Source organism: Aotus nancymaae, unplaced genomic scaffold (genome assembly GCF_030222135.1).
Source record: "Aotus nancymaae isolate 86718 unplaced genomic scaffold, 86718_ANA_hifiasm-v0.15.2.pri h1tg000018l, whole genome shotgun sequence".
Lineage (NCBI taxonomy): Eukaryota > Metazoa > Chordata > Mammalia > Primates > Aotidae > Aotus > Aotus nancymaae.
The window spans coordinates 1,595,420-1,619,753 of record NW_026988430.1 but is presented as its reverse complement, the minus strand read 5'-3'; the positions used below and the strand labels follow the sequence as shown (position 1 = coordinate 1,619,753).

General features: G+C 43.3%; 1 protein-coding gene across 2 annotated transcripts in view; it reads right to left on the bottom strand.

Moving 5' to 3' along the window:
- ANKFY1 (ankyrin repeat and FYVE domain containing 1) overlaps positions 1 to 24,334 on the bottom strand; it is a 90,987-nt gene that overhangs the window by 27,672 nt on the left and 38,981 nt on the right. For both annotated transcript variants that reach the window (XM_064378069.1, XM_064378070.1), the window contains exons 5-11: positions 18,876 to 18,999; positions 17,261 to 17,410; positions 15,786 to 15,951; positions 7,634 to 7,838; positions 4,971 to 5,039; positions 4,553 to 4,752; positions 473 to 570 (exon numbers count right to left, since the gene is read on the bottom strand). In XM_064378069.1, the coding sequence (XP_064234139.1) occupies positions 473 to 570; positions 4,553 to 4,752; positions 4,971 to 5,039; positions 7,634 to 7,838; positions 15,786 to 15,951; positions 17,261 to 17,410; positions 18,876 to 18,999 (1,012 nt within the window). The remainder of the gene's footprint in view (positions 1 to 472; positions 571 to 4,552; positions 4,753 to 4,970; positions 5,040 to 7,633; positions 7,839 to 15,785; positions 15,952 to 17,260; positions 17,411 to 18,875; positions 19,000 to 24,334) is intronic.

Genomic DNA, 24,334 nt, shown 5'->3' with positions numbered 1-24,334 from the left:
GGGAGGAAATGGGAAAGCCGGTCAACTCTGTAATGTCTGGCCTCAAAGGTAACACTTTCATTCCTAACACCACACATTCTACATTGTTAGCTTGCGATACAGCCTCATGAATGGCAGTCCACATAGAAAAACCCAGCAAATGTGAAGTGTTGTTATAAAGAATCAAATGCTATTATGGTAGGTTTGTGTATGTGTGTGCTAACCTCTATTGAAGTCCGTAGTATCCAGCTCAGGGCCTGATAACCTAAACAAGCAGCTTCCTAAACAAACCCTTAGGAAATGGTTGCTGAATGAATCAATCAACCAATATTTGAGGAAACATAAAATAACATTTCCCGCTGGCTTTGTAACCATATGCGTGTATTATTCTGATGAAAATGGAAAAACACATCTATTCCCTTTTTCCTGCGTATGCACCGCTGTCATTTCTTCCATAGATGAAAACCATCTTCCTGGCTGCCCCGTCACTTACCCACTTGTTTCTGTGGTTCACGTGGGCACCATTGGTTGCCAGGAAAAGAGCTGCTGCCTCGTTTCCTGCCCCAGCTGCCCGCTGTAGTAAGCAGTTTCCTAGAAGAAAATGGGCATACTGATTCTTCTGTTTGCATCAAAATGCAGTCAAGCTGCACACCGCACAACACCTGCTCTTCCTGCCACCTTACGACTGGCAAGCCCCCACCAGACAGCAGGTATCACTGAAGGCCACAGAGGTACTCTCTGGATGTGGACACAGAGCCTAGAGAACACCCTGGGCTGGAGCATCCATTCCTCCACGGGGTTCCCACTGGCCACTGCCCAGGACCAAAGGTAAGTTCTGTCTCCTTGCTGGGGTTGGGGTAGAGCAACATTTCTCAACAGTGATGCTACTGACATTTTGGAGGGGTAAGTTCTCTGTTGTAGGGGTCTATTCTGCACAGTTTGGAGTGTTCAGCAGCATCCTCTGAACTTAGGACAATTCGCGATGTCCACAGATGCTGGCCAGGTGCGGTGCTGCACAACTGTAATCCCAGCACTTTGAAAGGCAGAGGCAGGCAGATCACTTAACGCCAGGAGTTTGAGATCAGCCCGGTCAACATGGTGAAAACCTGTCTCTACTAAAAATTCAGAAGATAGCCAGGCGTGGTGGTGCACACCTGTAATCCTAGCTACTTGGAAGGCTGAGGCAAGAGAATCGCTTGAACCCTGGAGGCGGAGGTTGCAGTGAGCCAAGATGGTGCCACTGCACTCCAGCCTGGGGGACAGTGCAAGATTCCGTCTCAAAGGAAAAAAAGAAAAAGAAAGAAAAGTCTACAGATGTTGACAAGTGTTCTCAGGCAGTATAGGCAGGATAGTGCCTGGTTGAAAACCACTGAATGACCATTTTGAAAATATTTTAAGTTCCATTAGAAAATGTCCCTTAAATACTTCAGTTTTATTTCTAATGCTTTAAATATGTTTGTTCTTGGGTTAGAAATATTTTCTTTAGCACTATCACTGTTTTCTAAATAAAAACCTAGAAAAGAAAAAAATGTTTTTTTTCTTTTTCTCTCAAAATGGTTTCAGCCCCAAAACAGAGTTTCTCAGTCTTTTAAAATCCATTTCCAAAAATGAACAAACTATCTCATGTCAACAGCTATACTATTTGAAATTCCAAATAAACTAAACACCAGGGCTAAAAACAAAATAAAGAATTGGGCTAGCTGGGCACAGTGGCTCATGCCTGTAATCCCAGCACTTTCAAAGGCTGAGGTGGGCGGATCACCTGAGGTCAGGAGTTCAAGACCAGCCTGGCCAACATGATGAAACTCATTCTGTACTTAAAAAAAAATTAGCCAGGCCTGGTGGCACATACCTGTAATCTCAGCTGTTAGGGAGGCTGAGGCAGGAGAATCACTTTAACCCGGGAGGTGGACGTGAGCCAAGATAGTGCCACTGCACTCCAGCCTGGGCGACAGAGCGAAACTCGGTCTCAAAACAAACAAAAAGCAATGAGACAAAGTACGACTTTGCTTCCATGCCATTTTCTTCTTCATCTCTCAGAGACAGGGATTCGATTCCTACTTGATGGTTACTCTAATCTAGAGACTCCTAATGTGGGTGTCATGTTCACATGTGCAGTCATTCCAGTGTAGACAAGATTTAAATTCTATATCTCACAACAGAACAAAGATAATCCGTGACTGCCAAAACATCACTCAACTGTTAAAAGCTAGTGGACTGCCAGGTGCGGTGGCTCACGCCTGGAATCCCAGCACTTTGGGAGGCTGAGGCAGGCGGATCACCTGAGGTCAGGAATTCGAGACCAGCCTGACCAACCTGGAGAAACCCTGTCTCTACTAAAAATACAAAATTAGCTGGGCGTGGCGGCACATGCCTGAAATCCCAGCTACTCAGGAGATTGAGACAGGAGAATTGCTTGAACCCAGGAGTCGGAGGTTGTGGTGAGCCAAGATTGCACCATTGCATTCCAGCCTGGGCAACAAGAGAGAAACTCCATCTCAAAAAAAAAAAAAAAAAAGCTAGCTGACTAATTGGCTGGCCTGAGTGCAGTGGTGTTTACAACTCATCACAACCAGTTACAATTTCTCTGTTCCTTCTTCACTCCCGCTGCTTTACTTAACTAGCCTTAAAATAAAAAAAATAATAAAAAAAAAAAACTAGTGGACTAAGATTGTTACATGTAAAATGAAAAATGAAACATATCAATAGAAAAAACAATCCTGAGCCTGTATATATTTAACAACTAAAACTAAAAGTATATAAAATTGACAGAACCAGCAAGAAAAATAGACAAAACCATAATCAATGAAAAATGTTAATACACTTCTCAGAAACTGACAGATCAAGCAGTCCAAAAGTTAGTAAGAATATGTAGAATCTGAATAGCACCACAAACAAGTTTTATTTAATGCAGCATCCTATAATTACAGAATGTACATTCTTTTCAAGCACACGGCAGACATTTCTAAAAACTAGTCCTGGGAGTCTAATATCCAAGTCTTTTTTTTTTTTTCAGAAATGGAATCTTGTTCTGTCACCCAGGCTGGAGTACAGTGGAGTGATCATAGCTCACTGTGGCCTCCAACTCCTGGCCTCAAGCAATCCTCCTATATCAGCCTCCTGAGTAGCTCAGAATACAGGCATAAGCCACCTCAATTCTTAAATATCAAAGAACCAATCTCTTACATGCCACATTATGATATAATATGATTAAATTAGTGGTCAGTAAAATTATGGGTAATAACCAATATGTTTGTAAATTAAAAGTAATTAGTAACAATCTGATTTCCAGAAGTTCAGTCTAAAACGCATACAGTTCTTTCTGCATTCCTTGTCCTGTAGTACCTTTACCTGCCTTTAGCTTTTATATCACCTAGAGTGGCGATTTCGTTTGACCTTTAATTATTATTTTATATTATTTATCTTTATTTGTTTGTCTTAGACGGAGTCTGATTCTGTCACCCAGGCTGGAGTGCAGTGGTGTGATCTTGGCTTACTGCAACCTCCATCTCCTGGGTTCAAGTGATTCTCCTGCCTCAGCCTCCTAAATAGCTGGGATTATAGGTGCCTGCCACCATGCCCAGCTGATATTTGTATTTTTAGTAGAGACAGAATTTCTCCATGTTGGCCAGGCTGGTGTCAAACTTTTGACCTCAGGTGATCCACCCGCCTCAGCCTCCTAAAGTGCTGGGATTACAGGCATGGGCCACCGTGCCTGGCCAAACTTCCTTAGGGAAAGGGCTGTTTCAATATCCATCTTTTTTTTTTTTTCGTCAACTCTTTTTGTGGGTGGCATCTACTCATGTTTTATAAATTGCTAGTACTCAATACAGAATTACATGGAATCCCTCTCCTTAAAATATCCCTGTATTTTATTCAATCAGGTCAAGGAAATACATTAAAACCAGTTCTCAAAGTGTAGTCTAATATGGCAAATACTTAAGTTATAATTCATCTAAACAAAAGCTCTCTGGGGTCTAATTTTTAAGTCAGTCAAAAGAATTCTGAGTCCAAATAGTCTGAGAATCCTTGCATTAAATAAATGGAAGTGTTTCAGCTTCAAGCACTTGATGTCTGCTAAATTGTTTGAAGCACAGGATTGTTTTGTTTGTTTTTTGAGATAGAGTTTCGCTCTTGTTGCCCAGGTTGGAGTGCAATGGCTCAATCTCAGTTCACCGCAACCTATGCCTCCCAGGTTCAAGTGATTCTCTGTCTCAGCCTCCCAAGTAGCTGGGATTACAGGCGTGTGCCACCATGCCCGGCTAATTTTGTATTTTTAGTAGAGAAGGGGTTTCTCCATGTTGGTCGGCTGGTCTTGAACTCCCGACCTCAGGTGATCTGCCAGCCTCGGCCCCTGAAAGTGCTGGGATGACAGGCGTGAGCCACCGCGCCCAGTCGAAGCACAGGATTTTTAAAAATTACAACCCAGGGTTTTACTGTATTTAAAATTAAATAAAAAGTAATTATCCTAATAGTATGCTGTCCAGTATCTAGATCTGGGGTGAGAGCATTTACGCGCTATCTCCCGGCACCTCCAGATCCCGGCACCACCTTTTGGGAGGCAGGTGCTTACCTGTCGCCATGTCAGGTGCGTCCGTGTGGCTGCCGCGCTGGATGAGTCTGGCTGCAAAGCTGTTTTCATCAAATGAAGTCCCATTTACCACAGGGACATCTTCGAAGGGATTCACAGACTGGTCAGAAGACACCGTGATATACTGCACAGCAAGCCACAGAGCCGTGCTGCCCTCGTGGTCTTTCAGTTCTAAATCTAGTCTGAAAAGCAGAAGCCAAGTCAACAGCAAATACAATCTTTCTCAGACACTCTATACTGACAACCTCGTTTTTTCTCTTTATACTTTTTCAATGACAAATTTTTTTAGCTCCCTTTAACTTTTTAATATATGTAATACTAAAAGATGTTTAAAAAGAATTTTCACTCACAATCCCCCCCTCACAACTGCCTTCTCACTTCTCCAAGTCTCCCTACGTACTGTTTACACTGCAGCAGCTGATTGAACACATATTCGTTCCTGGCCATGATGGACACGTGTAAAGGAGTCCTGCAGGATAGAAAGAAGAGGCGTCAGTTCAGGACAGGACTCGTCAGGGCGATTCTCGGCAGTGGCAGCCAGAACCCTGGGCAGTCACCGCCCACGGGAAATCCCACATTTCTGCAAGTTCCTAAAGCCATGACCGCGCAGCAAAATGTAAAAATGGATCTGCTCATGTTACCACGATTCAGTGGCCAAAACAGACACGAGTCGGCTAAAGGGAGAGATCCCAAATCCTCCCCCACTCAATACTGACCCCTTACTGAAGGCATATACAATGATTTGCTTGAAAAGAGCACTTTCTGCCATAGGTGTGAAGATTTTGCCTTATCTATTCTCCCATCAATTCTGAAAGGAAACTTTCCCCTATAATTTTCTGTTCTTCTCAAACACACTCAGAGAAGCCAGTGATGAAAGCTGCATTTAACCCTTTTCGCTGCTTTTATGTAGCACCCAGGAGCCCTGCAGGAGACTTGCCACTACAGAGGTCAGGGCCCCCAAGGCTGCATCTACCCCCACCCTCCACCCCCCACACACACACTGCAGAGTCAGGGCCCAAGGCTGCATCTACCCCCACCCCCCCAACACACACACTGCAGAGTCAGGGCCCAAGGCTGCATCTACCCCCGCCCCTTCCCCCCCACACACACACTGCAGAGTCAGGGCCCAAGGCTGCATCTACCCCCACCCCCCCCACACACACACTGCAGAGTCAGGGCCCAAGGCTGCATCTACCCCCGCCCCTTCCCCCCCTACACACACTGCAGAGTCAGGGCCCAAGGCTGCATCTACCCCCACCACACACACACACACAAACACACACACACACACACACACACACACTCTCTGCAGAGTCAGGGCCCAAGGCTGCATCTACCCCCACCCCCTCCCCACACACACACACTGCAGAGTCGGGGCCCAAGGCTGCATCTACCTGCCAACACACACACACACACTCTCTCTGTCTCTCTCTCTCTCTCTCTCTGCAGAGTCAGGGCCCAAGGCTGCACCTACCTCACCTCTCCCCCCCACCCCACACACACTGCAGAGTCAGGGTCCAAGGCTGCATCTACCCCTGCCCCCACCGCCACACACACGCACACACACTCTGCAGAGTCAGGGCCCAAGGCTGCACCTACCTCACCTCTCCCCCCCACCCCACACACACTGCAGAGTCAGGGTCCAAGGCTGCATCTACCCCTGCCCCCACCACCACACACACGCACACACACTCTGCAGAGTCAGGGCCCAAGGCTGCACCTACCTCACCTCTCCCCCCCACCCCACACACACTGCAGAGTCAGGGTCCAAGGCTGCATCTACCCCTGCCCCCACCGCCACACACACGCACACACACTCTGCAGAGTCAGGGCCCAACGCTGCAGCTACCCACCTCCCCCCTCCCCCCACCACCACACACACACAAACTGCAAGCTTATTGCTGCTAGAGGAAAAAATACAAGAATCAACAGCAGGGAAACGGATACGATTATTTCAGGAAATAAGGTAATTATCACATGATCACTGAGATTTCATGAAGCTACATCTCGTATGTGCCTTATCTGTCACACAGATCCATTTTCCTATTCAGACAACCAAACTTTACAAAAAATGTTTTCTTTTTGAGAGGTTTTTTTAAGGGTATAAAATACTGAGTTGTTCTAATGACAAGTGGGTCCCAACACTAGTCAGTGATCAGGTGACTTAACTGTCCTTCACAGCCTCTCACCACTGGCCCAAGACAAGTAGCCTTTTCTTAGATGCTAAACCACAAAGAATCCTCAACTAGATATTTCTGGAAAGGGCAAAGTGAACACAATAAATACTGACAAATATGGGAAGGGCTGCTATGGACGAAGATGTGCAGATAAAGTGGGAGCGCTGACAAGGTGAAATTGGGCTTCCTATAGAGAATTTCGAACGATTAGACCTCATAAAAATAAAACTGAGTGTCTGGAGTTAGCGTGCTCCTCTTCTTCAAACTATCCAAGCGACTCTAAGAAACGCTACAAGATTCGCTTGCAGGCACTGGACTAGATGACCACTCTGGCTCCTTTGAACATGAAGATACAAATTGCTTAAAAAATGGAAGACTGGCTCACGCCTGGAAACCCCGAGATGGACAGACTGTTTGAGCTCAGGAGTTCGAGGCCAGCCTGGACAACATGGCAAAACCCTATCTCCAACAAAATACAAAAATCAGCCAGGCGGGGTGGCGCGTGTCTGTAGTCCCAGCTACTCAGGAGGCTGAGGTGGGAGGATCACCTGAGCCTGGGAGGTGGAGGCTGCAGTGAGTCAAGATCGCACCACTGTGCTCCAGCCTGGGCGACAGAGTGAGATGCTAATGCAATTAAAAACAAACAAACAAACACCAAAAAAAAACCCTCAGAGAATCCAGTTACCCAGGATGGAAATGTTCTCCCCAGATGCCTCTGGTTTCAGTAGTGCCACTACTACCACACGTCAGTGTCTGTGACCTTAATACAAACCAGACTGAACGACGCCAAACTCCAGACCAGGAAGTCCCTGCAAGGCCATCGCGTGCTACTGGGAGTTCGCCTCCCAAGAGCAGTGCTGCGGGCACCGTGCCTCCCCCAGCTCACCTGCCCTTGCTGTCCTGCATGTTGGGGTTGGCGCCGGCCTGCAGGAGGGCCTCTGCAATCTGCGCCATCTCAGACATCACATCTGCCGAGTGTTTCTTTGAACTGTACAAGGCCACGAGGTGCAGCGGTGTCTCCTGGGCACCCAGTGTAGCAGCATTAACCAAGGCCCCGTTCTTAATGAGGAAAGTGGCAGCAAAGAGGTCTCCTTGAAAAGAAGTAACAGAAGAAACAGTAACACACGACGACACTCAGGGTAAGGTGCTCTGGTCAGTGCCTCAAGAGGCACCAGCAAGTGACTGCAGACTAAGAATGTGTCTGAGGGACCCTCTGGGGCATCTGTGAGTGGAAACTCAGCCCTGAGATCGTGGAGTTACAGACAAACTCAAAAGGCTTTGCTCAATCTTTGACTACCTGTTATCACCTATCCTGCCTCCTCACCTCAGCATCTCTTCAGTCTTTAAGAATACCAGGCTTCTATTCTTCAAAGGCTCTTCCAGGCAGCTCTCAAAGAGAGTGGGAAGGATCCTCCTCACACATTCTCTCTCTCTCCCTCCTCCTTTCCTGACCACAGCTTGTAGCTAACTAAGCAACACCTGCCCCCATTCTGCTATACCTGCATACAGGTTTCTACTCAGAGTAAACCCATGCCTGTTTCAGTATTACACAATTTTTCTTTTTAGTTTAGTTATTCCCCCCGAGACAGAGTCTTGCTCTGTTGCCCAGGCTGGAGTGTAGTGGTGCAATCTTAGCTCGCTGCAACTTCCACCTCCAGGGTTCAAGCAATGCTCATGCCTCAGTCTCTCGAGTAGCTCGGATTACAGGCATATGCCATCATGCCCGGCTAATTTTTTGTTATTTTAGTAAAGACAAGGTATCACCATGTTGCACATGGTGGTCTCCATCTCCTGAGCTCAAACCACCTGCCTCAGCCTCTCAAAGTGCTAGGATTACAAACGTGAGCCACTACGCCTGACCTCTTTTCAGTTTTGTAATCTCATTACATACACATAACTGACTTAACAAGAAGTTTACAATGAAATATTTGAACAAAGTATCTGTACATATTCCTATTTACAAATATTTCACATGGTAAATAACCTCATTGTGAAAACAAAATTTCTTCCTAAATCCCTTCCATTGACTTAACACTTGGAGTATTACAGGTAAAAGAGTCTATCTGGAACTATTTACAAATATCAAATTAAGACTGAATAACATCTGAGTGCTTTGGAAGGCCGAGGCAGAAGGATGGCTTGAGCCCAAGAGTTCAAGACCAGCCTGGCAACATTGGGAAACCCCATCTCTACAAAACAACTTAGCAGGGAATGGTGGCACATACCTGTGGTTCCAGTTACTCAGGAGGCTGAAGTGGGAGGACTGCTTGAGCCCCAGAGTTCAAGACTGCAGTGGGCTCTGAGTGTGCCATTGCACTCTAGCCTGGGTGACAGAGAGAGATTCTGACTCAAAAATCCATTCTTCTTCTTCTTTTTTGAGACAAAGTCTCACCCCCATCACCCAGGCTGGTGTGCACTGGCACAATCATGGCTCACTGCAGCCTCAACTTCTTAGGTTCAGGGGATTCTCCTACCTCAGCCTCCTGAATAGCTGAGACTGCAGGCACACACATTATCATGCTTGGCTTATTTTTTTATATTTTTAGTAAAGACAGGGTTTCACCATGTTGCCCAGGCTGGTCTCCAAACCCTGGGCTCAAAAGATCCACCTGTCTCAGGTTCCCAAAGTGCTGGGATTACAGGCATGAGCCACTGCACCTGGCCAAAATCCATTAATTTTAATAGCTTGATTTACCGTCTTTGACTATTTATGCTCTGTAGGAAGGAATAAAACTACTTTGACATGTTAATTAAAGGCCAAGAATTAAGTTTAAGATATTAAAGGTATACATCTGTGACAATACTTTGTCAGACACTAGTAAAGAGAAAGACTCTGGATTGGTTGTACAAATACACCGTTAGACTCAGAAGTAACCAATCTGACAAGTGGCCATTTAATGTTAAAAATACTTGTGAAATTCTTCATAGAATAAAGATAAAAAAGAAAAGAAAAGAAAAAAAAATACTTGTGAAAAACCAGTTAAAGTATACTTGTCAAGTTAACTTGGAAAATGACAAAGACTAAACAATTAAATTTAAGATTACTTAAAGTTCAATCTTACTTGGATTTATACTTAAAATTTAAAACATACAAACACACTACATATATATAAAATTTATGCTTCTTAAGAAAACAAGGCAAGAATAGCAAAGCATCATAATATACAGAACAGAAACCTGTTAAAAAGGTTTGGGGCATTACACCTCGCTGGGTGAAAGCAATTGCTCTCAGTGGCCTTCAGGTGGCACCAATGAGCTCATACCGGGAAAGTTGGGTTCTGGGGATTTTTTTTTTGAGACAGGCTCTCTGTCACCCAAGCTGAAGTACAGTGGCATCATCATGGCTCACTGCAGCCTCAACCTCTGGGGCTCAGGTGATCCTCCCACCTCAACCTCCCAAGTAGCTGGGACTACACAACACACCCAGCTAATTTTTGTGTTTTTGGAAGACATGGGTTTTTCCATGTTGCCCAAGCTGGTCTTCAACTCCTGGGCTCAAGCAATCTGCCCACCTCAGCCTCCCAAAGTGTTGGGATTACAGGCGTGAGCCACGGCCCCTAGTGTGGAAAGTCTTTCAAGGTTTCAGTTAAACATCTTCCAAGTCAAACTCATCTGCAACTTGAAATCCACACATGTAACTTTGATGGCTGAAATGTAAGTTGACCCAAGAGTTGGGATTCAGAGGCACTTTCTGCAGATGCGGTCTCCATCTCCCCAAGGGCTACAGGGTGAATTTCTTGCAAATCACATCCTTCTTCAGCTGGATGATCCCCAAAATGCAGAACAATGTCCCAGAGTTTGATTTGCTGGTCCCATGAAAGTTGACTACACTCCTTAAATGTGTGGGTGGTCTTGGGATGAATGCTGGATTGTTGAAGGTGTCTTGGCACATCTTTCTTTCTTTCTTTTTTTATTTTTTTTTAAAGATGGGGTTTCACCATGATGGCCAGGCTGGTCTTGAACTCCTGACCTCAGGTGATCCACCCACCTCGGCCTCCCAAAGTGTTAGGATTACAGGCGTGAGCCACCGCGCCCGGCCTTCTTTCTTTTTTTTTTTTTTTTGGCACATCTTTCTTTTATGGATCACAGGCAATGGTGTTCTTTCCATAGTCCATCTGCTTTTGTCTTTGCATCAAGACACTCTGATTGGTTCCTAATAGTTAGAATTGTGGGTGCAGACTCCTTTGAATCACAACTTCGAGACAAGGATTTTCTCTCTTCCAAAGTTTTTTCTTTACATCTTACGATATCATTTCATCTCCTTCAACTACACATCTACAGTCTGAACACCTAAAATGGGGTTTCAGGGGTGGTAAAGCTCTCTCAATTCTGTTGCCTGTATTCCTATACGCATTTTCATTTGAGTATTCAGGTGTCATCTGATTCTCAGTGGGTATGAAATTAGAAAATCATTTGCTTTTGTTTTGGTTTCTGGTTTTTTGAGATAGGGTCTGGCTCTGCTGCTCAAGTTGGAGTGCAGTAGTGTAATCATGGCTTACTGCAGCCTCAGCCGCCCAGCCTCAAGCAATCCTCCTGCCTCAGTCTCCCAAGTAGCTAGGAGTACAGGTGTATGCCACTCTGCCTGGCTCATTAAAAATTTTTTTGGTAATCCCAGCACTTTGGGAGGCTGAGGCGAGTGGATCACGAGGTCAAGAGATCGAGACCATCCTGGTCAACATGGTGAAACCCCGTCTCTACTAAAAATACAAAAAATTAGCTGGGCATGATGGCACGTGCCTGTAATCCCAGCTACTCGGGAGGCTGAGGCAGGAGAATTGCCTGAACCCAGGAGGCGGAGGTTGCGATGAACCGAGATCGCGCCATTGCACTCCAGCCTGGGTAACAAGAGCGAAACTCCGTCTCAAAAAAAAAAAAAAAAAGAAAGAAAATTTTTTTGTAGGGATAAAGTTTCACTATGTTGCCTAGGCTGGAATCGAACTACTGGCCTCAAGTGATCCTCCCACCTTGGCCACCCAAAGTACTGGGATTACAGGGTGAGCCACCGCACCCAGGCTGTTTTTCAACACTTCCCATCTGCTCTATGCTTTCTTCCAAGGGACCATCTTGCTAGAGAATGTGGGCTCTGGCACTGGGGCAGCCGAGAGGTCTCAGATGCTGACTCGCTCCTCAGATGCTGGATTGGCTCGTGTCTGATTTTTTTTTTTTTTGTATTCACACTGTCTTATACAAAACAGACCCTGGGGAAATGTTTGGGAAAACTGATTGACTGGTTGGGGCTGTTAGGTTCTACGTTATCAGAAAGGCTCTAATTTGAATTAATTATGACTTCAGGTAACTTAACAATTTTCCAGTCAGTCCCTTCTCTTGAAATATTTTCATTCTTCTGCTCCCGTTCTGGGTGGGGCAGGGATGCAGAAGGGTGCAATCTTTACCACTATCAGGTGCAAAGGGCTAAAGTTTAGATCTCTTTATAGTAGAGAGGCAGTAAAGCACCACAGGTAACATGCACACTGGGGGCTGGGCTAGGTCAGGCCTTTGCTATCCATTTATACAGGTACACAGAGGGCCCTACTCTGTATCATGAACAAACTCCACATGGATTTGGTATAGGAGAAAATACGTAAAGACAACAATACATTAGCAAAAAAACAAAATATCCTAGAGACAGCCACTAACATTCTGGGAGTAGAAAGAAACTTTAGAACTATTGGGACAAAGAGCCTTAATGAAAAGGCCAAAATATGAGAAACTTGGGGGAGAAGGGATAACGTAGTTTCATTATTTTTAAGCTTAAAATATATTCCAAACCAAGACACAAATACATAGTGGCTAGGCACAATGGCTCCTGACTGTAATCCCAGTAGTTTGGGAGGCCAAGGCAGGTGGATCACTTGAGGCCAGGTGTTTCAGACCAGCCTGACCAACATGGCAAACCCAATCTCTACAAAAATACAAAAATTAGTCAAGCGTAGTGGCACACACCTGTAATCCCAGCTACTAGGGAGGCTAAGGCATGAGAATCACTTTAACTCGGGAGGTGGAGGTTGCAGTGAGCTGAAATTGGACCACTGCACTGCAGCCTTGGCAACAGAGCAAGGCTCTGTCTCAAAAAAAAAGAGAGAGAAAGAGAGAGAAATACACAGTAAAGTTAAAACAAGATAGGTTAATGAGAAATGTATTAATACACCATACATACAGAAGACAAACTGGGCAATACCGCAAAGGTATATGAAAATCTATGAATGGCTGGATTCAGATGGAAGGCATGATTAAAAAAAATTTTGTATCTTAAACCCATAAGTCCTCTTAGAAGAATTATAGATTTTGGATCAGATTTACTTTATGAATAAGATCCAAATATAAAGTTCTTTTTACTTATAATCATACACACATATACATAAATATATGCACCTCACACAAAGAAGCTATTAGAAATTACTGGAAATAGAAAATTAATAAAGTTTTACATTAAAAGAAAGTCAGCCCAGAGGGTACATAAAGGAAGGGAAAAAGAGAACTGATATCAGAAGAGCAGAACAAAGGGAGGAACAGAAAATGCCAAAAGCACCATTTATGAGGTTTCTGTCCATAAGAAACTGGGTAATACAGTTCAGATGTTTTAATTTCAAATCATCAAAAACAGTTCAAATAAAAACTGGTGCTTCAAAGTTTCAGTTACTTCACCTCATTCACTGACACTCGCGGGTAAATGAGGCACGACTATCACAAGCTGTCCACATAAAAATATTCTTAACAGTAAAGTCCACACTAAAACAATCCATATACAGTATTTCTCTCCATGCGGCTTCTGGACAGCTCTATTCAGACAGTAGCCTTCATTATTCCACTCATACAAACCACATTTCATGCTGCTCCAGTTGGTGGCAACATTTTCATATTTACTAAAAATAATTAACAGGAGCATACTCAAGAACCCCACTGACTGATGCTGGTTATTAAGGTAAAAAAGTTCAGGAAGAATTGTTTGTATCAAGTGAAGGCTCATCTTCTTGCTGAGATTAGGCTACTCAAAGGAGATGACCTCCTTGGCCATACCTGGGCCTCCTGGGGGCTCCCCCAGAGACACTGCCTGCCTGTTCCCTTCTTCAGACAAAATGACTGGTTTACCTGGTTATCAGGATGATCACTGACTATTTTGTTTATAGATTCTAATGTGTGCTCAGAACTAAACCTAAATCCCATATATTACAGACTTTCACTCTTAACAGCGAAAGTGAAAAAAAGTCCTACAGGAACTGAATCTGGTGGTGGCGTTCCGATGCAGGGTCAAGGTATGCTGCAGGGCTGACCCTACCTGTCACCTGGTAATCACTGCTGGGGGTACTACCAACCCTGTCTCGCATTCTCTGAACAAACAAATAAAGCCTAAGTGATTCCCACTTTATGGATAAGACTCAGAATGTGACTTACCCAAGGTCACAGAGTCAACAGATCAGCTAAGATCCAAACCTTTGTACATACAAGCTTCATAGCCAGTGCTCTGTCTGCCGTAACATGCTACACTCTCTAAAGTTAGCAAATCAACTTCATTATACCCACACTGTAACCCACATATTTGCAGGCCATTAATAAACTCAGAGTGGAAGATTAAATCATCTGAAAATAAACATCAAAAATGGATCACTAATTCTTAGCAATTCTTGTAACTAAGCAATCACCAAAATATTTAATAACTGAAAAATGTTTTATCATCAAACAAGAATTATCTCCCTGAGAGGAAAGAAACAAAATTCTCAGATTTTTTTTTTTTAAGTAATGGGGTATTTGTTTCCAAGATAAACATCTCAGACACTAAACCATGTGGGAATGAATCAGTCCCTCCCTGGTGAGAGTTCCCCACTGAACGCACACTCAGTGCTAAGCACCCACTGGCTTTGCACAGCACAGAACAGTGCGTGGGAAAAACGCATCTGGTCTTGACATTGACATACTCCAAGGATTTCCTACCCAGTGATGAGCAAAATTTTCCTCTCTACCAGCCAGCAAGCTCAGCACTCCAACACATGGCTAACAAGGATATTTGTGTTAAAACCTTTGCCCAAAAAGGACAAAGCTGGCACAGGACCACATCTTGACGTAACTACATTCTACCAACTAGGAGCAATCTGTGAATGGCAAAATGTCGTATAGACAAGAATGGACTAACAATGCATCGTCGAAAGGGGAAAATACAGATGATTAAGATGGAGTGAAACGACTATATTCTCTCTTTGATGTAGACATATAAGTAACAAAAAAGTGGCCATGGCAATGTACTCCAATCGAGTCAACCATCCCGCTACAAAATTAACGCTTCGACACTTTTGAAAGCTTTCATTCCTTACTGGAACTCTACCTCTATACAGATTTCACTGGGTCAAAAATGACCACGGCAAAGCAACATCAGCCAGGATCCATTTGGGATTTAGGAATTAGTAAGACCATGGAAAAAACTAAACAAAAAACTAGTATTGTTTCTTCCTTTGAGAAGTTAATTCATTAAGATTAAAATGTTTTGTTCTCAAGTTTATCCTTTCTATATTCTTCCAACTACCAACAATGTATTCAAAATATAGCTACAATTCCAAATAACTTTGCTAGAACAAAATGAAACTTTATCAATTTATCGTAATAGAAGTCTAGCCTGTTAAAATGAAAACCCTGAATCCAAGAATATGTTTAAACATTGATGGCTTTGATACTATCCTTCTATCTGTGGTAGGATAGAAAAGCAATACCTTCCTAGCACAATTCCTAGAGAAAGTGACCCACTGAGCAAGCCAACATATCAGGTGCTTACAAGTAAAAGGTACTTCCTCACACACAGGACCATCTTTAGAGCCTTTCTTCTGGGGCCTTGTGGGCACCATGAATGGCCAAACTAACAAGGCCTAGGGAACAGCCATGATCAAATTCTCAATCATGACCCATGATCAAATTCTAAATCACGCAGCCTGTGAGTACAGACTAGAGAAGCCTTCGAGAATTTTTGAAACAAGGTCAGAAAGTCTTCAAAAATTACTTGGATAAAAATAAAATTGCCTGCAGAGAAAAACAAAAAATACACCTCTTCCCACCTCTTTGGATTCCTTTGTGTAACAAGCTCCAGCCATGCTTGTCCACCATGTCCACATCAGCTTTGTGGCTAACCAGCGTGGTGGCAATACTCTCCAGTCGTCGTGAAAGGGCTAGATCTAATGCCAGATCTCCATTATGATCCGCCTCATTCAGCTTCCCAGGGAGCTATACAAACAAGTTTGTAAATTAGCGTCCAGTGAGTAGAGAATACAACCTATTTTAATTTCTCCCACCTTGACCCTTAAATATCATCTCCACTACAAAAGTCCAATTTAAGTGCTCTGACACTGCTTACTCCTCAAATTCAACTTCGTCACAAACTTCTATCAGGCTTCCTCAGGGCACATATTTTCAGGGAGGACAGAATTAGTGGGGACCAGATAGCAAACATAAACAACGTGGGAGACAATGTAAGAACCACAGGGAAAATGTGGACAGAGTGCCATGGGGCACAACTGCCAGGGCAGAAGTTTGGAGGGCTCCTTGATAAAGAGCTCATGTTTTCATGAAAGGCAGTGGCTTTCCTACCTCATTCTTCCCAGCAGTTCAATGTCTCCCAGTACACTGACACCCAGGATAAAACATACCTCGTTCCCATCTGTCAAGAGCCACTACGTTTCATTTAAGGTAATGCAGAAGGCAGAATTATAGCCCCCCAAAGATGTCCATGTCCTAAGCCCTAGAACCTGTAAAACATGTCACATTACATGGCAAAAGGTGTGCTGAAGATGTGATGAAGATGAAGGACCTTGAGATGGGGAGGGCACCCCAATCTAACTCATCACACAACCTCTTACAAGTGAAAACGGGAACCGGAAGAGTAAGTAAGAGAGATATGACATGAGAGGGACCTGACCCACCACTGCTGGCTTTTAAGACAAAAGCCAGGGCTATGAGCTAAGGAATGTGTGGTGGCCTCTAGAAGGTGGGAATGGCCCTCAGCTCACAGCTGGCAAGAAAACAGGGACCTCGATCCTATAACTGCAAGAATCTGAATTCTGCCAAAAACCCAAATAAGCAGGAAATGGATTCTCCTCTAGAGTCTCTGGAAAGAAGCCCAGCCTGCTGACACCTTGATTTTAGGCCAGTGACTCCTGTCCTAGACTTCCAACCTATGAAACTGTCAGGCAATACATTTGTGTTCTTTTACCCATTAAGTTGATGGTAATTTATTACAGCAGCAAAAGTAAACTAATACAGATTTTGCACCTGGAAGTTAAGAAGTATTGTTACAGAAAAAAAAAAACTACCTAAAAGCATGTGAGAGGTTTTTAAATTGGACAACGGCTAAGGCTGGAAGGATTTTGAGGAACATGTTAGAAAAGCTCAGCTTGCCTTGAACAAACTATTTAGTAGACATCTGTACATTAAAGACCGTGCCAGGGATGGCTCCAATGGAAGTGAGGAGTACCATGGAAAAAATAAGTGCATTACAGCTTTGGGAAATGAAAAATGGAAAAGGCAGCTACGGTACCTGGGAATCCATTTCAATCAGATAAAGGAAGACCACATCTTCTCTCTCCACTTTGATAGCTTTATGTAGCGGGTACTCTGTCTTGGATTTGATCATTTTGTATAACAACTGAGCACTCATGCTACTGAAATCCTCCTTTCTCAAGTCATCCTAAGAATTCATAACATAGTAAAAAGCAGAACAGATACAAAACAATAAAAACAACTCCCATTAGTAAGCCCTTAAAATGCAGCAGTCAGGCTCTAATTTAAGAGCTTAACATTTCCCAACTCATTTATTTCTCCCCAAAACCCAATGAGGTAAGCACTTGATCATCCCCATTTTACAGAAGAAAAAAGTAAAGCATAAGGAGATTAGATAACTTGCTCAAGTTCAGACAGTCCTTAAATGGCTAGGGAACCAGAAAGCCTGTGTTCCGAGCCTCACTCTTTACCCTAGCACTACTGAGTCTCCCAGTGAGACAGAAAAGCACAAGCCACGCTTACCTCTAACAGGAATGCACCCCGAGGGAGCCTCCACATGAGAGCAGGGAGTCCGCCTCCCACTCCCACGAAGATGGCAGTTACAAAGTCCATTAGAACTTCACAAACAAGTCACTCCACTGGGTCATAGCTGGTCCCTATTATTGCAGCTGTCTATATGTCTACCTATTTTAACTGAAAGGTTTCCAATCCTGTTTCAATTCCTTAAAATCCAGTGCTTTTCTATATTAGTTATGAGAAGGAAAAGGAAAGAAAAATTAAAAAAAAAAAAATCCAGTGCTTTTAGCCACCGTTTCTGAAACTCTAAGGCTTTTCCCACAATGTTGCTGAATACCAAACAATTCACAGAAAATAGTTTGCAAAAGGTAGCACTAACCCTGATTTCTTAAAACTGCTAACAACAACAACAACAACAACAACAACAAATGTGAACACTGTTCTTTATGATGAAAACAACCTAAGAAAGACAAATGTAAATTTAAAGATGCTCTCCACCTGATGTAGAGAACAAGGGCAAGCTCTGAAACCGTGTGCCGAGTACTGCAGAGCTGCTGGCCGCGGAGCCACACCCTGTTCCTGCAGCTTAGCGGCAGCTTCCACAGATGGAGGGTGAAGGCAGGCGATGCTTCCAAGCCTGTTTCTGAACCTGAGCTTTTCAGAGTCTCACTCTGTCACCCAGGCTGGAGTGCAGTGGTATGATCTTGGCTCACTGCAACCTCCACCTCCCAGGTTTAAGTAATTGTCATGCCTCAGCCTCCTGAGTAGCTGGGACTAAAAAGCATGCACCACTGAGCCTGGCTGATTTTTGTATTTTTAGTAGAGACGGGCTTTCACCATGTTGGCCAGGCCGGTCTCAAACTCCTGACTTCAAGTGGTCTGCCTGCCTCGGCCTCCCAAAGTGCTGGAATTGCAGGCATGAGCCACTGCGCCCAGCCCAATCTGAGCTATCTTTTGTCCTTCCACTCTGAAATCACAGAACTCCCAGAATTTCAGGGCTGAAGAGTCTCACAGATCATCTAATCAAAAGAGTTATTCTTCAACTGTGTAACAAGAGGAAACTAGATGCCAGAGAGGTACCTTTCCATGGAGTTATGTCCCAGGCCTCGGTCAGTACCCCTCAAGCTCTCACTCACCCAGTGACTTGCAATAATTTCTGCACAGTAGTTCATCAGGGTGCTAGCATTCAGTTCCTCTGCCGTCTGGTAGAAGCGAATACAGTTCCTGACATTCACTAGAGACATAACACCCTTCTCACATCTGTAAGAGAGTATTCATGATGAGCATGATTACTAGACAAATATATTCATAAATGAACAAACCAGAGCAATAATCAGTGCACTGGCTGGCTACGTCCTGTTAATAACACTATGGGGTAAGGTTAAACAAAGTATTATGAATAAATTACAGGTGGTCTCCAAATTTTAAAAGTACTAGAATTTCATTATAATATTTCATTGCTCAGTTCTGGTCAGAATCAAACTAACATGCGAATAAACTTAGTAAGCATAATACCCCAATTGCCTTAACAGTAAGCATGTGACACTCGCTGATCATATAGACAGGTAATTGTTAAAGCAAGCACAAAATGGACCAACCTCTGTCCTTCAAAGGACATCTAATCGTATGGAACACGGCTTTAGTTCCCACTAGCACAACTGTATCATGCAAACAGTGTGGGTTAGAAACAGTTTCATACATGAGCTCTAGGCCTCAATAACTAACACCTCCTTAAAAGCTCTATAAGATGAATGTGCATAGTATGTGAATTATAACTCAATAAAGTTGCATGTTAAAAGTCCACCTACAGTATCTATAATGTTTGGAAAAGATAGACAAATCGGCCAGGCATGATGGCTCACGCCTGTAATTCTAGGACTTTGGGAGGTCGAGGTAGGCAGACTGCCTGAGCTCAGGAATTCAAGACCAGCCTGGCCAACATGGTGAAATCCTGTCTGTACTAAAAACACCAAAACAAACTAGCTGAGTGTGGTGGTGGGTGCCTGTAGTCCCAAATCCTGGAAGCCTTAGGGGATCTCCTATGACACCAGGTCTATGGGGAAAAGAAGGCCAGGGCATAGTCCTTCAGCTTCCTTGCCTCCACAACTCCCTCCAAATCAGGTTCACCTCCTAGGGCAGCCACAGAGGACTAGTATGATTTCACGAGATTTCCTGACATCCACCATTGTTTTCCCCGCCAGGAGCAGCCACCAAAACTCTTTTCTAATCACAAAGGCAGAATGTGGTGGACAGAGCAAAATAAATAAACAATGAGGTAAGAAAGACCTGAGTGGAGACCCATTAAATTTTAGGGGTCAAATTACTTGGGCTCTCTGTGCCCTGTCTCCTCCTCTGTAAAATGAAGATGTTACTCTCCTTCAGATGTTTGAGGAATACTTGTGTGTTTGTCAAGATGGAGGAGAACTAGTTACACTCAGCACAGCTTGAGGTATGTAGTCGATATGCTCGTAAGTTTGAGGGCCCTCTCCTAGCCCGTCTCGTCTCTCAAGTCTGAAATTCCTTTACTAAGGAAGAAGCATATGATTTTAATAACCCACATTCGTGGACGTCAGTCCTGTTAACAATAACCAGCTAGCAGTTAATTCCCAGTCTTAACAGATGAGCTTCAGGTAACAGAGTAGAAAAGGACTACGGGAGAGGGTGATGGAGGAAGAAAGAAGGAAGGTCACAAGAAAGACCTGGGAAGAATGAAGAACACACTTTCAAAACCTCTCAAAGGAGAGGCTAGGAGCAAGAATGTAATCTTGGAGTCATTTCTCTATTTAGCAATAAATGTAGGCACCTGCTTTATACTAAGACCTGTCAAAGTTTTGATATTTTTTGTTGTTGGTGTTTTTTTTGTTTTGTTTTTTGTTTTGAGCAGAGTCTTACTCTGTCACCCAGGCTGGCGTACAGTGGCATGATCTCGGCTCACTGCAACTTCCACCTCCTGGGTTCAAGCGATTCTCCTGCTTCAGCCTCCCAAGTAGCTGGGATTACAGGCACGCACAGCCAAGCTCGGCTAATTTTTGTATTTTTAGTAGAGACGGGGTTTCACTATGTTGTCCAGGCTGGGCACTTTGTTTTTAATTAACATAACTGACTTGGTGTAAGGAAGCATCTCTCCCAGGGCACTTTAAAAATCATGTTGTTGGGCCGGGCGCGGTGGCTCATGCCTATAATCCCAGCACTTTGGGAGGCTGAGGCGGGTGGATCACGAGGTCAAGAGATCGAGATCTTCCTGGCCAACAAGGTGAAACCCCGTCTCTACTAAAAATACAAAACTTAGCTAGGCATGGTGGTGCATGCCTGTAATCCCAGCTACACGGGAGGCTGAGGCAGGAGAATTGCTTGAACACAGGAGGCAGAGGTTGCGGTGAGCCGAGATCGTGCCATTGCACTCCAGCCTGGGTAACAAGAGCGAAACTCCGTCTCAAAAAAAAAAAAAAGTTGTTATAATATCTAAGTAAGTTATATCAATAAGTTATAATAAACAAGAACGTAAGTTCCGTACAACAGCGTATTTCTAAGCCTCAGTTTTCTGTACCATTGGCTTCTCCAAACCTGTAGCACACCACATCAATATCTGACAAAGTCACTCTAACCTCAGCTATGAAATCAGAGCATTCAGGAGAAAAATCCTCTTTTCAGATATATGAAGCTTTTACCACTTTTACAACTAATATTCAGTCTGCCTTCCTAACATCCTAACAACAGGCAGTCTAATACACAGTGTGATCTCAGGAAGTAATGACTCACATTTGTAGAGCACTTTACAAAGCACTTTTACAGACAATTGCTGAGAATTTGAAAATTCCATTCTCCTTTTTACTGTCAAATGATATTGTGCCAAGGGACTCAAATATGTTTCAGGAAGACAGATATTTTATTAAAGCTGGCACACATTTCACTGTCACCAATTCTAGGATCTCTAGAGTGCCATTTGCCATTTGGATAGATTATAAATAGTAACTGACATGATTTATGCAACCAACGAACATGTAATCTTATTTAGAAATTCAGATTCTAGGTTCCTATATTCTCTTTGAAAATAGCAAGACAGACTGTCACCCAAAGGGAAGTTTTTAATTATTATTTTTAACTTTAGAGTACACAAAGGATATAGATGTACAAAAACAATAAACCTAATTTTAAAAGTATAAAATCAAGCATATATTTAAACGTCCCAAAAACTCCTGTCTAGTTTTTATATTACTCTTGAGTGGATGTGGGAAAAAGAAAAATTACTGAGAAGAAAAATGACAGGTGAACAGTGATTTAGTAACAAATGACTTTTTCCTTTACATCATTCTGTATTTTCCAAATATCACACACTGAACATGTATCATAATTTTGTAAGGAGAAAAATATTACCTATCATTTTTTAGTATACATTAATTGTCTCCTTTTTAAAAAAAATTAGCCAGTCGTGGTGACTCATGCCTCTTAGCACTTTGGGAGGCCGAGGTGGGCAGATCACCTGAGGTCAGGAGTTCAAGACTAGCCTGGCCAACATAGCAAAACCCCGTCTCTACTAAAAACACAAAAATTGGCCGGGCATAATGGTGGGTGCCTGTAATCCCAGTTACTCAGGAGGCTGAGGCAGGAGAATCACTTTAACCGGGGGTGGAGGTTGCAGTGAGCCGAGATTGCGCCATTGCCCTCCAGCCTGGACAACAAGAGCAAAACTCCATCTCAAAAGATAAATAAATAAATGAATAAATAAATAAAATAGCCAGGTATGGTGGCTCAAGCCTGTAATCCCAGCACTTTGGGAGGTTGAGGCGGAAGAATCACTCGAGGTCAGGAGTTTGAGACCAGCATGGGTAACATGGTGAAACTCTGCCTCTGATAAAAATACAAAATTAGCCAGGCATGGTGGCATGCGCCTGTAATCCCAGCTACTCAGGAGGCTGAGGCAGGAGAATCACTTGAACCTGGAGGCAGAAGCTGCAGTAAGCCGAGATGGTGCCATTGCACTCCAGCCTGGCAAAAGAGTATTTTCTTCAGTGTGCCCTCCACGGTAGAAAAAAAAAGAAAAAAAGTATTTTCCTGATAATTCTTACTATAAAAACATCCTTTTCATTAAATTGGTGCCGAGATCCCTACATTACAAAAAAAAGCAACGCCTGCCTCACATTGAAGTGCCTGCGTCTGTCAGCACCCTTTCAATCACCATCTCAAACATGTAATTCCTTTCGAGGACAGCAGTGGGCACTCTGTGACCCTTTAAAGGCTGACACTTGAATCCACTCCTGGTGTCTTCCACTTCAGCTCTTACGAAAGCCATGACAGATAATAACCCAATAATCACATCCAACAATACAAAATGAAGCATCTGGTAATGCTGACAGTTATGAAGCCTACTCAGTCAATACACAAGAGTTTAATTAAAGAATCCATTACACACATTACAGTGCTCTGAACTACTCCAACCTGAACCTTTGTATCAAAGCAACTTAATTTATATAAGCAAGTTTGACAGGGTCAGTAGGAGAAAGCTCAGAAAGTCTGGAAAAAAAATATAAAGACATAAATTGTACTCGCTCTAATTAAAATCAGTCTCATTTCACTCTCACCAAAACTCACTGAAACAAATTATCAAACAAATGAAAGTGTTAACTGAATGGCCTCAATAGTAAAGTTAGCTTTGCTAATAACCTAATATTGTATGCACCTATAGACCGTGGACCTGCTTTTGTTTTTGTTACTGGATTTAGATATTAAAATGCACACAAACCCACATCAATATCAGACAGGAGTCAGCTGTCTACTGGTTTCATGTGGGTAAACAATGAGTCCTCCCGGGAAAACAGCATCCCTGTGATGAAACAGTGAGCAGCTCTAGGCAGCAAAGTCTCTCTGGGCTCTCTGGGGAAAAACACAGCAACAGTTGGAGTGCTTCTTGATGGCTGAAACCAACCCTTCACTCACCCAGGAGAACAGCCATTCCTTTAGCCACCCAGTGGAATACAAAAGATCACTAAATGCTGTAAAAAGACACTCCGGCATCCAAGCTGATTACCAAGAGCCACATCTCCAGAAGACAGACGCTGCAGGACATACAGTCTGACATTACTTCGTGAACGTTTTGTTTTCTGTTGTTCTAAAATGCCAAGTTGGGGGTGCAGCAGAGAAAATGCAACATAAAAACACAGCATGCTACCTCCTTGACAACCTAAAATGCAGTAACTTCACTGAAATGAGTTCTCTGGAACACTGGCTATGAAACTTATTTGAACAATATTTTCACTTATTAATTTAGGCATTCATTGTTTCCAACAACGAGACTATGGCTAAGGACTTCATTCAACTGGATATATCAGAAAATAGAGTAAAATGTCAAGGAACACAGAAAGGGAAGGAAAGCTGCATGTCTGGACACTGGATTACATTATTTCATATTTAATTTTTCAGTTTATACAATTGTGTAATTTCAGGTAACAGCAGTGAAAGAAAACAGCAAAAGCTTTAGCAGAATTTAACTACAAGATAACACCAAGCAACGGAGATAACAAATTCTCTCCCCAACATCGCCTTTAAGAGAACACCCTGCAGAAGTCATTTACATTAGCAGAAGCAGCTGTTTTCCCAG